Genomic DNA, 15781 nt, shown 5'->3' with positions numbered 1-15781 from the left:
CAAAGAGGATGAAGATAGCTATAAGAAAAATGGACCCTAGGCCCATTTACTTTGGATTTCGATGTTTGATGACCAACACAACCAAATTGGACTAATGAATTTGCAAGTGATTGTTTGTAGTTCAATAGGATGCAAGACGTGACTTAGACGAAGGCAACGTGATGATCTGATGATCAACACCATAAGCAAGACCCTAGGAGCATAAGAGAAGACCTAAGATATCAAGCAAAGTCTAAGCATGAAGATAGGAACTAAGCCGTACGTAAGATCACAAAGAAACGAGCTCATAGAGGTGACCGAACGCTAGAGGAAAGTGACTAGACGCTTCGATCAATAGGCTCGGCAACAGGCGTGACCGGACGCTGGACCAGATGCTAGCGATAGATCGACCGAACACAGGACAATAGAGTCTGGTCAAGTACAGAGAGGTTCTAGAGCGGCGAAAATACGACCGGACGCATCCGGTGGCAGGTGACCGGACGCTGGCAGCGTCCGATTAGTTGTTCATGGCTTCAATGGTCGGGGTGACTGAACGCGTCTGGTCAGGACGTGATCAGCGTTCGGTCAGTAGCAGAAAAGTAGGATTTCATCCCCAACGGCTACTTTCTCAATGGGGCTTATAAATAGACCCCACAACTGGCCATTTGAAGGGTGTGGAACGGAGGAAACATATCAAGGGTGTTGATATACTATTTTAGTGATCTCCACTTGTATAGTGCTTAGTGATCATTAGATGATTAGTGTAGGTGCTTTTGCGAAGTGTTTAGGTTGATTAGACCACCTCTTATGCGCTTGCTCTAGGTTTAGGCCTAGTGTTTAGTGAGGTTTGCATACCTCTTATCACTCGGTGCTTGTGCGCACCATTGTTGTACATCGGAGGGGCTTGTAGTCTTGCAAGATCACACCAACCACGTTTGTTATGTGACCGTCACTGTGTACTAGAGGGAACAAGACCCATGGCGTTTTGGCCGGAAGCTTGATAGTGAAGACGGCGGGGAGCATCCGGGAGAGGTTGCTGGAAGGCACGTCGGAGACCCACTTGTGCGTGGGGAAGGCCCGAGGCTATCCACGGAGTTACCTGATCGGGAGCTTAGCCCTTGCGAGGGATTCCTTGCGAGGGGCTCCAACGAGGACTAGGGGAAAGCTTACACGCTTCTCGATACCTCGGTAAAATACCGGAGTCGTCGGTGAGAGTTTGCATATCTCTACCTTGCTCTTTAGCTTCTGCATTTACATTGATTGTATTACTCCTTTTGCGGTAGAGATAGCAACACACTAGCAAGATCATAGTTGCACATTTAGATAGCTTATCTTTTGCATAGGTTTTGCTAAGGTTAGAAAAAGAGGCCATAGTTTAGAGTTAGATTTTTAAGTTGCCTAATTCACCCCCTCCTAGGCGTCATGGTCCCCTTCAATTAGTATCAGAGCCGGTTGGCTCAATTGGGACCTTTGGCTTAACCGCCGTTGAGCCGACGACATTTAGAGTGGTTGGGGTGGATATCTCTAGGCCTCCGTACTTTGACGGCACTAACTTCCCCTATTATAAAGCTAGAATGGCTTGCTACCTTGAGGCGGTTGATTTGAGAGTTTGGAGAGTCACTCGTGATGGGATGAAATACATTAAGAATCCAAAAAAACCCACCAAGAGTGATGAAAAAGAAATGCATTTCAATGCTAGAGCAAAAAATTGCTTATTTGAATCGTTTAGTATGGATGTGTTTAACCAAGTGTTCACTTTAAATATAGCACATGAAATTTAGTTAAAACTTCAAGAGCTCCATGACAGCACATCTAATGTCCGTGAGCAAAAACATTGTCTAGCTAAACAAAATTTTAATTCCTTTACAATGAATGATGATGAGCTTATTCGTGGTATGTATTCTCGTTTGAATCTAATTGTCAATGAGCTCCATTCAATAGGATTAACAAAGCTAGATGATGCAGACATCGTGAGGAAGATCATCTCTGTGCTACCATAAAAAAATATGCAAGCATCATCACCATCCTTCACAATATGGAGGACTTGAGCATCATGACTCCGGGCATAGTCATTGGCAAGATAGTGGCATTTGAAATGTCACTAAGATAGGTCAAGTAGAAGCCTCTTCATCAAGCAAAGACAAAGCTCTCGCATGTAGCGAGAAAAAGAAGATGAAGGGCAAGCAAGTTGAGGCAAGCTCAAGCTTAAGCTCCTCAAGTGAAGATGAAGAAGAAGATGAGGATGACAATGATAATGATGATGAAGATTCAAGTGATGATGATCAATCTTCCTCCTCCACCTCCGACCTTGATGAAGATTCAATCAAACTAATCAACAAGGTGGAGAAGATAATCCAAAGACTCAATGTCAAGGGTGTGCCCATCCAAATCCAAGATCTCATTTTCACCAATCAAAGAAATGAGCAAAGAAAGAGAGGATGCTATGGATGCGGCGAGTTGGGGCACTTTGTGGAAGTTTGTCCAAACAAGCCCACATCTAAGACAAAGAAGAAGGCATGCAAGAACCAAGCCCTCACATCAATAAGGTCATGAGATGATTCTTCAAGTAAAGAAGAACACCATCACAAGAGGTGGGGCCGCAAGCACTAATCATCAAGGTCCTCTCGTGTGTGCCTTATGGCACGAGGTAACGAAAGCTCATCCTCTAGTGAGAGTGATAGTGATGATGAAATATCTTCTTATGATGAAATTATGCAACAAAATCTTAATTATGCTAAAGTTTGCACTAGTCAACAAAGGAAGCTCGAAAAATTAAAAGAAAAGCTAAATAGTTCACAAGAAGCATACAAAACTTTGCTTGAATAATATAAGAACTTTGCTAATCTCAATGTTGAACTATCTACTAAAATTGAGCAACTTAAGACTAGTGCAACAACAAATGCATGCACAATCAATGATGAGCAACTTGTAAAGAAAAATAAAAAATTAAAAGGAAAGTTAGCTAGCTCACAAGATGCTTATAAAAGTTTGCTTGCTAAAATGGAAACTATGTGCAAATATTATGATGAGCTAACTAATAAAGTTGCTAATCTTGAAGCCATTAATACAACCTCCACCAAGGCATCTAAAAGAAAGAGTTTTATTTTTAACTTGTCTAAAAAGGATGCCTCTACTTCTTGTAATAATTTATGTTTAGACTCATCCTTATGCAACAAAGTTTGTGTTGAGAAAGTTGTTGTAGATACATGCACACAAGAGGTTACAAAGGAGAATGAGCAACTCAAGCAAGAAGTAGCTCGCCTCACCAAGGACTTGACTCAAGTGAAAGGCAAGACAAAGCAAGCCCAACTTCATCAAAATAACACCGTCAAGGGAGTGAAGAAGCTTGATGAAGGACAAACTATGGTTTGCTACGTGTGCCACAAGGAAGGTCACAAGTCCTATGAGTGCAAGGTGAAGAATGGAGGAGGAGCAAAGAAGAAAGAGAAGAAGCAAATAAGCAAGCTCTCCAACACCTACACCAACAAGGTGAACAAGAAGGTCTCCACACCATACTTGTTAAAGAAGAAGAAAAATGACAAGGTGGTGGCCATCAAGGTGAACAAGCAAGCCAACAATGGGGTCAAACGCTTTTGAGTGCCAAAGGAAATCATTTCCAACATGAAGAGCACCAAGAAGGTTTGGATCCTAAAAGGGAAGTGAGAAGTCCAATGGACTTCAAGGAATTTGGAGACTTGGCAAAGTATGGGTGTATTTCATAGGGTGCATCATGATGGAGTGTATTTCATGGGGTGCATCATGATGGACAAAATCATTACCAAGTGGGTTAGTGAATACTATAGACCCAAATTCCCCTTCCCATGTTAGGTAACTAGATTCAATTTCCTTCAAGTAGTATCAATTTGCATTTTCTATAAATGGTATTTCTTACAAATTAGTATCTTTAAGCATCTAGTTACTTTTCATGCCTATGTTTGCTTTTGCATGCTTATATCTTTTGTCATGCATACACTAGGTATATCTTATGGTAGGCTTGCTCGGTTTCATTCTTAACCCTTGGAGCAAACCTACATGGTTTAAAAGTGTTTAGGAGCACGACACATAGCTTGTCTTTTGAATGTTTACCTAATATGTGCCAAAGTCTAAATTGTAGATAATTTCTCCCGAATATCATCTTCGAAAATGATTCTCACATTCATGAGATGTCATCTTTCAAATGGTATTATTGATTCTAAAATCAATGTGCATGACGTCTACAAGTATCCCACACTTGTGTGCATAAATTTAGGGGGGAGGTTACTCTACAAGTTGAATGCTTTGAGACTAACACCTTTTCAAGCTTATCATGTGTGTAGTAGTATCATTGCAAGAAAAATGAAGTCCCCGGAGTTAAGCATCATACTTCAAATATTCATCACCTATTGCAAGTGGTAGAAATCAAATTGGTTTTCACATGTGGTATTTCTAAACCGATATCATCATGCTGATTTCATTTTGATATTTATATGCTTTCTCTATGCATTACATCGATTAAATTCCCTTGAGCAATAATTTGCCAAATATGCATATGCCTTGCTTTCTACCATATGTATGCATATTTTTAGGGGGAGCTTAATCTATATAATGTGAGAGTCAAATTTTGTGACATATTCCACTCTACACACAAAGGATCACAAAGTTTGACCCTCTCTTGTGCTACTAATGTCTTCCTTTTTGGTGTTTGATTCCAAAGGGGGGAAATTTAGAGGACCAAAAGCAAGCACTAATTTGTAGAACCAAAAGCTAGATCATAATAATTTACAAGTGGTAATGATCTATAAGTGGTGTCTACAAGTGATAATGGTCCGAGAAAGAGAGGATAGTGGATTATGGATTAGCCTATGTAATGGGGAGAATTTATGGCTTAAATCCATAATACCACATGGGGATTTTTGCAAGGGCAAGATAAGTGTTCAAGTGATATCTTCTAGTCTTACAAGTAGTATCTTTTAGCATCATATAATCTTGCCCCTTGCATTGTATCCTAGCAAGTAGATAGTTTTTAAATTCTAAATTTTTATTATTTGCTTGTTTTGGTCGGAGATTGTAAAGAAAATAGATCCTAGGCCCATTTACTTTGGATTTCGGTGTTTGATGATCAACACAACTAAATTGGACTAATGAATTTGTAAGTGATTGTTTTGTAGTTCAATAGGATACAAGACGTGACTTGGACGAAGACGATGTGATGATCCGATGATCAGCACCATAAGCAAGACCCTAGGAGCACAAGAGAAGACCCAAGATATCAAGCAAAGTCCAAGCACGAAGATAGGAACCAAGCCGTACGCAAGATCGCGAAGAAACGAGCTCACAGAGGTGACCAAAAGCTAGAGGAAAGTGACCGGATGCTCCGATCAATAGGCTCAGCAATAGGCGTGACCGGACGCTGGACCGGACGCTGGCAGCAGATCGACCGGACACAGGACAACAGAGTCTGGTCGAGTACAGAGAGGTTCCAGAGTGGCAAAAATATGACCGGACGCGTCCGGTGGCAGGTGACCGGATACTGGCAGCGTTCGATTAGTTGTTCATGGCTTCAACGGTCGGGACAACTGGACGCGTCTGGTCAGGACGTGATCAGCGTCCGGTCAGTAGCAGAAAAGCAGGATTTCATCTCCAATGGCTACTTTCTCAGTGGGGCTTATAAATAGACCCCCCAACCGACCATTTGAAGGGTGTGGAGCGGAGGAAACATATCGAGGGTGTTGATACACTATTTTAGTGATCTCCACTTGCATAGTGCTTAGTGATCATTAGGTGATTAGCGTAGGTGCTTTGCGAAGTGCTTAGGTTGATTAGACCACCTCTTATGCGTTTGCTCTAGGTTTAGGCCTAGTGTTTAGTGAGGTTTGCATACCTCTTACCACTTGGTGCTTGTGCGCACCATTGTTGTACATCGAAGGGGCTTATAGTCTTGCGAGATCACACCAACCACGTTTATTGTGTGGCCGTCACTGTGTACTAGAGGGAACAAGGCCCGCGGCGTTTCGGCCGGAAGCTTGATAGTGAAGACGGCGGGGAGCATCCGGGAGAGGCTTGCTGGAAGGCACGTCGGAGACCCACTTGCGCGTGGGGAAGGCCCGAGGCTATCCATGGAGTTATCCGACCAGGAGCTTGGCCCTTGCGAGGGATTCCTTACGAAGGGCTCCAACGAGGACTAGGGGAAAGCTTGCGCGCTTCTTGATACCTCAGTAAAAATACTAGAGTCGTCGACGAGAGTTTGCATATCTCTACCTTGCTCTTTAGCTTCTGCATTTACATTGATTGTATTACTCCTTTTGCGGTAGAGATAGCAACACACTAGCAAAACTATAGTTGCATATTTAGATAGCTTATCTTTTGCATAGGTTTTGCTAAGGTTAGAAAAAGAGGTCATAGTTTAGAGTTAGATTTTTAAGTTGCCTAATTCACCCCCCCTCTTAGGCGTCATGGTCCCCTTCAATAGCTAATGCTCTGTCTGCTGGAATTCTACCTGCAGTTATCCATCAGCTCAATGCAGCCTCCAGGGGTTTAGGCCATCTGAAAGTGACTAAAGAGCACCTAGAGGAAGCAGAAGTGACTAAGATCTACAAAGATGAGGATGTTAGGAGGCATGTTGTGTATCCAACACAACATATCTGTACTTATAAAGAGTGGCAAGTGACTGGAAAGCCTTGCCCACATGCATTGGTTGTAATCACAACCCTAAGGCAACCAAATATGGACATGTATGTGCACAACTACTACTCAGTTGAGAAGTTCCAGGCTGCATACCGTGGGATCATTCGCAGCATAGCAGATAGAGGACAATGGCCAAAGGTGGACAAGGGCTTCAAGTTGTTCCCACCAAATATGAAGAAGAGAGACCCAGGCAGACAGAAGAAGAAAAGACATTTGGCTCCATCTGAGAAAAGTGGTAAAGCAACAAGACATGTCAAATGCCCTAGATGTGGTGAGTATGGCCACAGGTCTAGAAGCTGGAGGTGTTCACTGACTGGCACCAAAAAAGGTAATGTACTACCCCTACTGTTATATATAATTCTAACTGTTAACTACTAACCCTAACAACTACATTGCAGGAAAAGAACTAAAAAGTCAACCCCTAAACCTAGAAGGAAGAAAAGCAAGACAAATCCTACCCCTAGTGGAGGAAATACAACAAGAACAAGGGCAGCAGTGGCTAAAGAAGCAGCAGCTAAGGCAACAAAGGAGGCTCTAGAAGCTGCAGCTAAAGCTTCTGCAGCTGCTGCAGAGAGAGAAGTCCTAGATGTGGCGCCAATTGAGGTTGAGCATGCACCACCTTCAACCACTGCAGCAACTAGAAGGTATGCCCTACTTCAAAATACATGTTTGGCCAAAACTTACTGTTGCCATTTCGATAACATGTCTTGCATTCAACAGGAATCTCTGCTGGGATCTACAAGTTGTGAATGAGGTAAATGAAATAGCAAGTGCATCTGTGGACCCACCACCTAAGAAAATGACTCAAAGGAAGAAGCAGCTAGCTACAAAGGTGAGGAAGATCCCAGCCAACAAAAAGAAAAAAAAATGAGAGCACCATCAAGGATAAATTCATTTTGGTTGTAAAGGCCCAAAAATTGTCTCTTTTGTGTAACTAAGGCCTTATGTTGTCCAAAACATGGATATGTATGTGGCCAAAAACAATGTATGTGGCCAGCTCAGTGTGTGTGGGCAGAACAATGTGTGTGGCAAAACTTTGTGTGTTTCATGTCACTGGATTTAGTACTGCTGGTTAATGTCACTAGATTTAGTACTGCTGGTTCATGTCACTGGATTCATCCATACATTGTCACTTCATTACACCATACATCAGTACAGATCCTAATGCGGTGGTTTACACGGCGGCGGCGGCGGCGGCGGTGACGGGCGGGCGTTGCACGGAGCAAAGAAAGATGGGGGAGGGAGGGAGAGTGGAGTGGGCCGGGCCGCGCGGGGGAGGATAAAGACACCAGGGGTGGGGGAGGTCTTTTTACTTGAGTATGCTGACTCGGATCCGAGCTGGACAGCAGAGTTGGCGTGCCACGCGAGCAAAAGTGGTAAATGTGTATCGTTTCTCTCTCTACTACTAAAAGCGTAGCGCCAAACCTATAGTTGCTATTGGAGGAGGCGCCATCCGTTATAATGATAAAAAGTTAAATATCCCCTGCGGATGGGGTTAAGAGGGCTGCACGAGTGGGGCCCACTCTCTGACGACTCAGAGGCACATTGTTGGATGCCAAAGCTTTAAACGTGGGGGCGGTTACTGACGATTCGAAAGCAGTAGGAAGTTATTCAAGCTCGTGGTGGGCTGCGCCGGCCACGGGGAGCAGCCCAGCCGTGGGATTGAGATTGGGCAGCTGAGATCGTACGATGTGCATTGATGGGAGATTTTTTTCTTTTTTGAGGAATCATTTATAGGAGATTTTCCGTCTGTATATATATAGAAATCATTTATGGGCGATTCAGTGGTGAGCTACGCGTGATCTGGACCGTGTTAAATCTGAATTGAACGGTGGTAGACTAAAGAGTTTCCCCGTTTGAATCCGTTTCTTGTGGGATTGTACCAAAAGCCCAGTCCATGAAACATCACGGTCTTGCCTACTAGAGCCGATGGGTCTGGGCCTTCCAAAAAACCCTACACGCCAGCCCAAGCTTCTCTGCCTCCTGGCTTCACTGAATGGCAAGCACCGGCGACGGTACATGGCGACCCGATCACAATCCCACGGCCAACCGCTACTATATAACACGGAGTAGGGACTTCACGCAGTATACCTTTTAGAACCTGCTACGGGTGTTAGGTTCCACCTACTAAAATTTAGTTTCTGTCACATCGAATATATGGACACATGCATAAAGTATTAAACGTAGACTAATTATAAAACTAATTGCACAGATTGAGACTAATTTACGATACGAATCTATTAAGACTAATTAGACTCATGTTTAGTCTTTCTAATTAGTACTTAAATACCTGATGTGACATCTACTAAACTTTAGTCTCTGGAGAGATAGCCATCACACATCAATTTTGCATCATGATAATATCTCGACTCGAGGTACTTCAGAGTTGACAATGTTTTCGATGTTCTTGTTGGCAAAAAAATATTTTCGTTGTTCTTTCCGTAATTCCGTTAATGCTCAGGAGCAGGTTCGGACAGACACCGCTTTCCGAGCCTACGCGCTACCGGTCCAACAGGCCTACTTCCCCTCTGCGTCTTCCCATCTCTCTCTCAAAAATATCTTTTACTCCGGTGCTCGTCCATCGCGTGCTGCTGCGCCTGAGCCCGCTATTGCCGTGTTCCCCGCTACACACCCCATTTTTCTGCGCTACACATCTCCCCCTTGCAGCGTCGTGCCCCCTCCGTTGCCGCGCTGCGCTCTTTCCCCGCCACACCCGCTCCAGCTCACTGTGCATTGCGCCCCCATTGCTGCGCACCGTGCCCCGTCCCCACGCTCGCCGAGGTGCTGCTGGGGTGCGGTAGACGCCGCCGTTCTCCACCAGAAGATCGTGGCCGTTGTCGATGTCATGGCCGCCACGACGCACGACCTCGGCAAGGAGATGTTGCGATGAAAGCTCATGTTGCAAGCGCAAGTGTTCGAGACATTTAATAATGCATACACTAGGCTTCCAAAGTTGAATTAAAGAAGTTCAATCAAAATTTCCTCATTGGTTGTTTTCTTTCCACTTCTTTTGCAATGTTCCTTCTACACATATCTTCGTTTGCTCGCTTCCTTCTGCCCCCTCTGTTTTTTTTTTGGCTTCCCTCTTGGGCCTTCCATTTTGTTACTTGTTTGCTGTTTCTCCTCCTTTTTATGTGCCCAACATATTCTTCTATATTTTACAGGCCACTCATGCTAAGGGCTCTATTGTTTTCCTACTTCCTAGAGAACTCAGTCTGTGTCATCATATCCATTTTAGCGTGACTGGTACAGTGCTACCTGTTCTGTAGATCCATAGGGCCTTTGAATTGAACCAAAAGCATGCTTTGAAAGGAAGACGATCCCAAGCATGCCTCAAGGAAGACGATCCATTTGGGGATGTTCTTGATTGGTCGTGGCTCACTAGCAAAGGGTGGTGACTTTCCTGGTGACCATTTATCGACATTTCTGTGTATTGCCCAACTGGATCTGTTTTTCAAAATTACGTGCAAGCCTAGCTTTGTGTATCACGTCATTTTGCCAATCAGCAGCTATTATTGAAATGACGTGGCCGGTTAGAATGCTCATCTATTTTTGTTCGTCTTTTTGAAACTAGCTTTGTGTATCACGTCATTTTGCCAATCAGCAGCTATTCTTGAAATGACGTGGCCGGTTAGAATGCTCATCTATTTTTGTTCGTCTTTTTGAAACCTTGGAACTGGCTCAGTACAACACTACAATAGCAGCTGAACATTATTCAGTCTGTTGTTGCCGAATACCGACTGTTATCTTCATTTCATTGTCATGTGTCCTGTAAATAATGTTTTCGCATTCCCCTAGTACTGTGTAAAAATTGGTTGTGTATTATTTGAAGTGAAAACTGAAACAGTTCTGTCGTGGACAACTTCTGAAGCTTCAAGCTAACCAGATTTGAAAATTTAAAATTTTGCAAATATTTCTGAAGCCAATCAGTAAGCTCTAGCAGCAGACTAGATGACACCGGGAAGTCTTGAAGGAGATCTGCTTGACCAGTAGCAGAGCTCAAAGAGAAATTGCAGCACTGGTAAACAGCTTTCCTTCAGGGCATGGCGGCACCTGCAGTGCCTCCCTCCCTCCCTCATCCTGTTCACCTTCTCGGCGGTACCACACCACCACCGGGGTGCACGGTCGAATGCTTGATGCAACTGATGTTGATGCTCCCTTCTCTCCTCGTCCCCAGGTCTCACCTGGCCCGCCAGAGCAGCTGGGGAACACGACCTACTCTGGTCCTGGATTCCCACAGCATCCTCTCCCCTTCCCTCCTTGTGTAACTCTTTGAAATTTTACCTCATGTGCAGTATCGATGAAAACGGATCAGATATGGACGGATATCACTGATATTACATTTGTTTTCATATTTTTTGTCGGATTCGGATTCTAATACGGATAGTGTCAGCCATGCCGGATAGGATACGAATGGATGTCGACATCATAAATATGCGATTTTAGTATTCGGATACGGTATCGGATGTTGAATATCCGGACTCGGATACGGACAAATCTGAACCCCTCTAAACGGATTCGGTCTCAAATACGGTCGGAAAATATCCATACCGTTTTCATCCCTAATGTGCAGTGCTTGGCAATAGAAGCTCAATTACATGTAGTTTCAGTTTCAAATTGAGCTTCCCTTACATTCTACAGATGCCAATGGAAGCTCCATGATGTATATGGTGTGAGATTAAGGCCACCTGAATCAAGAAGGCTGATTACAAGCTCAAAGGGACTAGGACACCAGAGAATGTGTAATCTATGCACCATCATCACAGCAGAAAGAAATGCAGCTTGCACTTCTTGCTGAACAGGTCAGGTTTTTTTTTAAGATAACTGAACAGGTCAGGATACACATTGCCATGATTCTTTAATTAGCAACATGGTTCCTGGTTCTGTTCAGCGACTGTGATCCCAGCTCGTGGTGGTAACACGCGGACTCAGGAGACATATAATATTTCCACGTGTCCCTAGGCGTGTAGACATCAACTTCTTAGATCACCCCTAAGCTTTCACAGAAAGTGACCTTTCTTTCTTTTATTTTGCCCCCCCCCCCCCCCCCCCCCCTCAGTTTCGGTCTCTTCGTCTGTTTGTTCCTTTGGTGTTTCCTTTTGGTTCCATGGCAGGCTCTTCGTCATACAGTGTTCTCCCTGTAAGTACTTTCAGTTTCCCAAATTACACAGTTCAATTTCTTGCTCAATACAGATGGTATGCCATATGTAGCTCTGGTACCACCAGTTTTGACTCTTGCCACTCTTTCTGGCTTTCTGCCCCTTGTTTTCTTGATCTGTAGGGCTATCAGAGTGAACTGACCATGGACAACGATGATGAACAAATTGGAGTTGCTAAAACTCAGGTTTACCCTTGTTGCCCTTACTGAAGATATGCGTTAGTATTTTCATAAGCTAAATATATTGTTGGCTGAAGGATAGGAGTGCTGATTGTAGGGGAAGTATTGGGGCATTTTTATCTGCTGGCTTCTCGGAAATGGATGTCTATTTGGGTTCAATGGGATGCTTACAATTGAAGATTACTACGTGTACCTCTTCCCGGTATGAATGTCTACATGACTATTATTTCCATCTGTTTTCCATGTACCTTGATTTGGCCCTTGTTTAGTTCTCCAAAAGTGCACTATGTAAAAAAAAAATTTCCCGTCACATCAAACTTATGGTACATGCATGGAGTACTAAATGTAGACGAAATAAAAAACTAATTGCACAGTTTGCTTTAACTTTGCGAGACGAATTTTTTGAGCCTAATTAGTCAATATTTGGACAATAATTCACAAATACAAACGAAATGCTACAGTGGAGAATCGTGCACTATGCAAAGTTTGCAGGTGCAAACTTTGCCGAATTAAACGCGCCCTTCCCGGTAAAAAGGCACGCATTAACTGATTTGATGCCTTCTGAATGCAGAAGTACCATCCAACAAGAATTATTACTCTCACCTATCAGCCCTTTGTTCTCGCCACAACCGCCATATTCACGTATCACGAGGCAAAGGTCAATACTAGGGTGCGCAACTTGGCAGGATACATGCTATTCTTCTTGAGCTCATTTGGAGTGATCATTGTAAGCCCTGCTAATTACTGCCTACAAACACATAAATGATCTTCACTTATTTGCTCTTGCTCTGGTAGCTGGATGTTTTGTCTTCAGGAAGTGGTGGAATTGCCCCATTCATTAGTGTCTGTATCATTGCTGCTGCTTTTGGCGTAGCAGACGGTCATGTTCAAGGCGGAATGACTGGTGATCTGTCCCTGATGTGCCCAGAATTCGTCCAGGTGCAGTTTTATATAATCACCGTTGCAACAACAATTTTCAGGAAACATTTGTTCAGAATTTGTTTAATATTAAGAGTTAAATGCACAAGAGGTCCATTAGTTAGGTCCATTAACTTTCAAAGTAGCTTTTTGAGTCCATAAACTTTGTATGCCGTATCAATTAGGTCCATATCCCTTCATGTGTGCTTCTCATGCTGACATGGCCTGATGACTTATCTATCTGAAACAAATATTGACCGTTCATTTCGTCAAACACGTTGTGGGCGTGCAAGCACGCGTCGGGCGACCGAGCAGGCACGTCGTGTCCACGCGGGGGCGTGAGCAAGGCTCGGCTGCGGCCAGCCATGCGGGCGCGCGAGCAGGCACCGCCACCGCCACCGCCACCGTCTCACGGCTCACGGGGCTCACATGAGCCCGTTCCAATTCCAGGTGCTGACATCACCAGTCGAGCGCCTTCGACGTACTCGTCCACGCGCCATATCCTGCTATAGTGCCTCGTCTTCTCCACAGCTCCCGGCACCGACCTTCTACTAGGTCGTCGATGACCCGCATGGCATGTCAGGTGCGCTCGGGTCCCGCGCGGTGTGCCGGGTGTGCTATAAGCGTGGCCCACGCACTCGTGGTGGCGGCGGCGATGCCTACTCGCACGCCCGCGTGGCCACGGCGGGCGCCTGCTTGGGCGCCCACAACATGTTTGACAAAATGAAGGTCAATAGTTGCTTGAGATGGACAAGCCAGCAGGCTGCATCAGCATGAGAAGTCCACGTGGAGGGATATGGACCTATGTGATACGGTGTACAAAGTTTATGGACTCAAAAAACCACTTTGAAAGTTGGTGGATCTAACCGAAACCTCCTCACAAGTTAATGGACCTCTAGTGCATTTAACTCTGATATCAACTTACTACTACACTGTTCGGTATGTTTGGATCTGGATTTTCAGTCCTTCTTTGCCGGCATAGCTGCATCAGGTGCAATAACCGCAGCATTAAGGTTCTTCACAAAAGTGGCTTTTGAGAATTCCAGAGATGGCCTGCGGAAAGGAGCTAGTATGTGGCAACAATCAGATTTGCATTTACCTCATGATTTATAATAAAACCTACCATTACTGATACATATGGATGAAACTAAATTGATTGCAGTGCTGTTCTCTTCGATCTCATGCTTCTTTGAGCTTCTATGCGTTCTACTTTATACTTTGGTATTCCCCAAGTTGCCAATTGTGAAATTCTACCGTTCAAAAGCTGCCTCTGAGGGGTCTCAGACAGTCACAGCTGACCTTGCTGCTGGAGGCATCAAAAGCCTGCCAAATCCATTGGTACCCACATGACTGATAGAAAATCTTGTTTCAGCTGAAATGCAACCTCATGATGCTGAATTTCTCGCCGATTGGTCAGGCTGAGGAAGATCGTGTGGTTGAACGGTTGAGCAACAAGCAGTTGCTGCATCAGAACATGGACTATGCTCTGGACATGTTCCTGATCTATGTCCTGACACTGTCGATTTTCCCAGGGTTTTTGGCTGAAGACACTGGATCGCACAGCTTGGGTTCTTGGTAATAATCCTACTTTAATTTTTTTATTTATCAAGTTGACTATATTCACCTCATCTGTAACTGCAAAAAACATATGTCGTCTAGGTGAGTCATCATTACTTCCTTTTGACAATTCAGGTACGTGCTTGTTTTGATTGCGAGCTTTAACGTGTCTGACCTGATCGGAAGATACCTGCCTCTGATCGAGCAAATCAAGCTGACATCCAGGACGGGGCTACTAATCGCAGTCATCACTAGATTCCTGCTCGTCCCCGCGTTCTACTTCACAGCAAAGTACGGTGACCAGGGCTGGATGATCATGTTAACGTCACTCCTTGGACTGAGCAACGGCCATCTCACCGTCTCCGTCCTCACCGAGGCACCCAAAGGCTATAAGGTTGGTGTATGAACATTTAAAACCGCCATTGTTGTTTGCAACAGAGTTTGCTCGGGTTTATCACATTGCCGGTGTTTTGGCTGCAGGGACCAGAACAAAATGCTCTGGGGAACCTGCTAGTGCTTTTCCTCTTGGCAGGCATATTTGTTGGCGCTGTTTCTGATTGGTTGTGGCTCATAGGCAAAGGGTGGTGACCAAACTTATTTTACCCAGGTGTATTTATGCAAGCGAGTAGATCATGCAATTAATAACTCATTTCAATAGTTGACAGAAAAAATAAGTGTATTTTTATCATAATCAATATGAATGTATTATTCACTTGCTATGCAGTTGTCATAGTGTTGAATAGCTCAATTTTTCGAGGATTGAATAACATTGAACATCGGGAGTTGTAGACCTTTTTTAATTTAGTCCTTTTTTGAAATATTTTTAAAAGTTAGACCCATCGGAGAAAGATTTGCAGAAATAGATTCAGAGCTTGTTGCCATGACCTTTGGCACCAGGTTACACACTTACACATCTCGGTGTAGAGCTACTTGGCGCTGAGGTGGCTGATGAGGCAGCTGACGTGGCAGGGGGTGGGCTTCGTGGGTGTTGGGTTGATCATAAGCAGCTAGGTGTGAAAACACCTAGGTGAAGGTGGGTTGTACAACAGTGCAAGGATATGCAGAACCTGCTCTGAAAAGAGTTAGGCTTCTACTGGAATGAGCCAAGGAAGAATTCCCGGCCGGAATCATTAGTAAATTTGTATAAGTTTTTATTTGCCGGAATTATTTCTGCCCTAAACGAACGGGCCCTTACTGTGGTTATCCAGTCATCAGGAACTTGGGTAAGGAACTCTGTCAAGTTGACCCAGATCTGCCAACCGATGAAAACCCTGCTCAGGTGCACTGTAGAATACTAGCAAGTTGCAATAGGCAAGACAATTAAAC

The 15781-nt window shown here is 44.2% G+C and overlaps 1 protein-coding gene across 3 annotated transcripts; it reads left to right on the top strand.

The window, feature by feature from the left end:
* The first annotated feature begins 11702 nt into the window (after nt 1–11702).
* LOC136546945 (equilibrative nucleotide transporter 3-like) lies at nt 11703–15203 on the top strand. 3 transcript variants are annotated; one of them, XM_066538899.1, is made up of 10 exons: nt 11703–11782; nt 11924–11986; nt 12078–12182; nt 12552–12707; nt 12776–12919; nt 13862–13967; nt 14061–14119; nt 14271–14473; nt 14591–14849; nt 14936–15203. In XM_066538899.1, the coding sequence occupies exons 1-10, from the start codon at nt 11750–11752 to the stop codon at nt 15041–15043; spliced, it is 1236 nt and encodes a 411-aa protein (XP_066394996.1). In that variant the 5' UTR covers nt 11703–11749; the 3' UTR covers nt 15044–15203. The 3 variants fall into 3 exon arrangements, with proteins under 3 accessions (XP_066394996.1, XP_066394995.1, XP_066394997.1); XM_066538898.1 differs by having other exon boundaries at nt 14061–14236; nt 14316–14473; XM_066538900.1 differs by lacking the exon at nt 11703–11782 and having other exon boundaries at nt 11946–11986; nt 12058–12182; nt 14061–14236; nt 14316–14473.
* The last annotated feature ends 578 nt before the right edge of the window (nt 15204–15781 follow it).

The sequence above is a fragment of the Miscanthus floridulus genome, chromosome 3, assembly GCF_019320115.1.
Source record: "Miscanthus floridulus cultivar M001 chromosome 3, ASM1932011v1, whole genome shotgun sequence".
NCBI lineage: Eukaryota > Viridiplantae > Streptophyta > Magnoliopsida > Poales > Poaceae > Miscanthus > Miscanthus floridulus.
Note: the sequence above shows the minus strand (reverse complement) of the source record. Positions and strands in the feature narration are given on the sequence as shown.

What these genes read in the sequence shown, in the direction of transcription:
- LOC136546945 (XM_066538898.1), top strand. Translation starts at nt 11,750, where the DNA reads ATGGCAGGCTCTTCGTCATACAGTGTTCTCCCT. An exon ending in ACTACGTGTACCTCTTCCCG is followed by an intron (nt 12,183 to 12,551) that starts GTATGAATGTCT and finishes TTCTGAATGCAG; the next exon opens with AAGTACCATCCAACAAGAAT. An exon ending in AAAGCCTGCCAAATCCATTG is followed by an intron (nt 14,237 to 14,315) that starts GTACCCACATGA and finishes CCGATTGGTCAG; the next exon opens with GCTGAGGAAGATCGTGTGGT.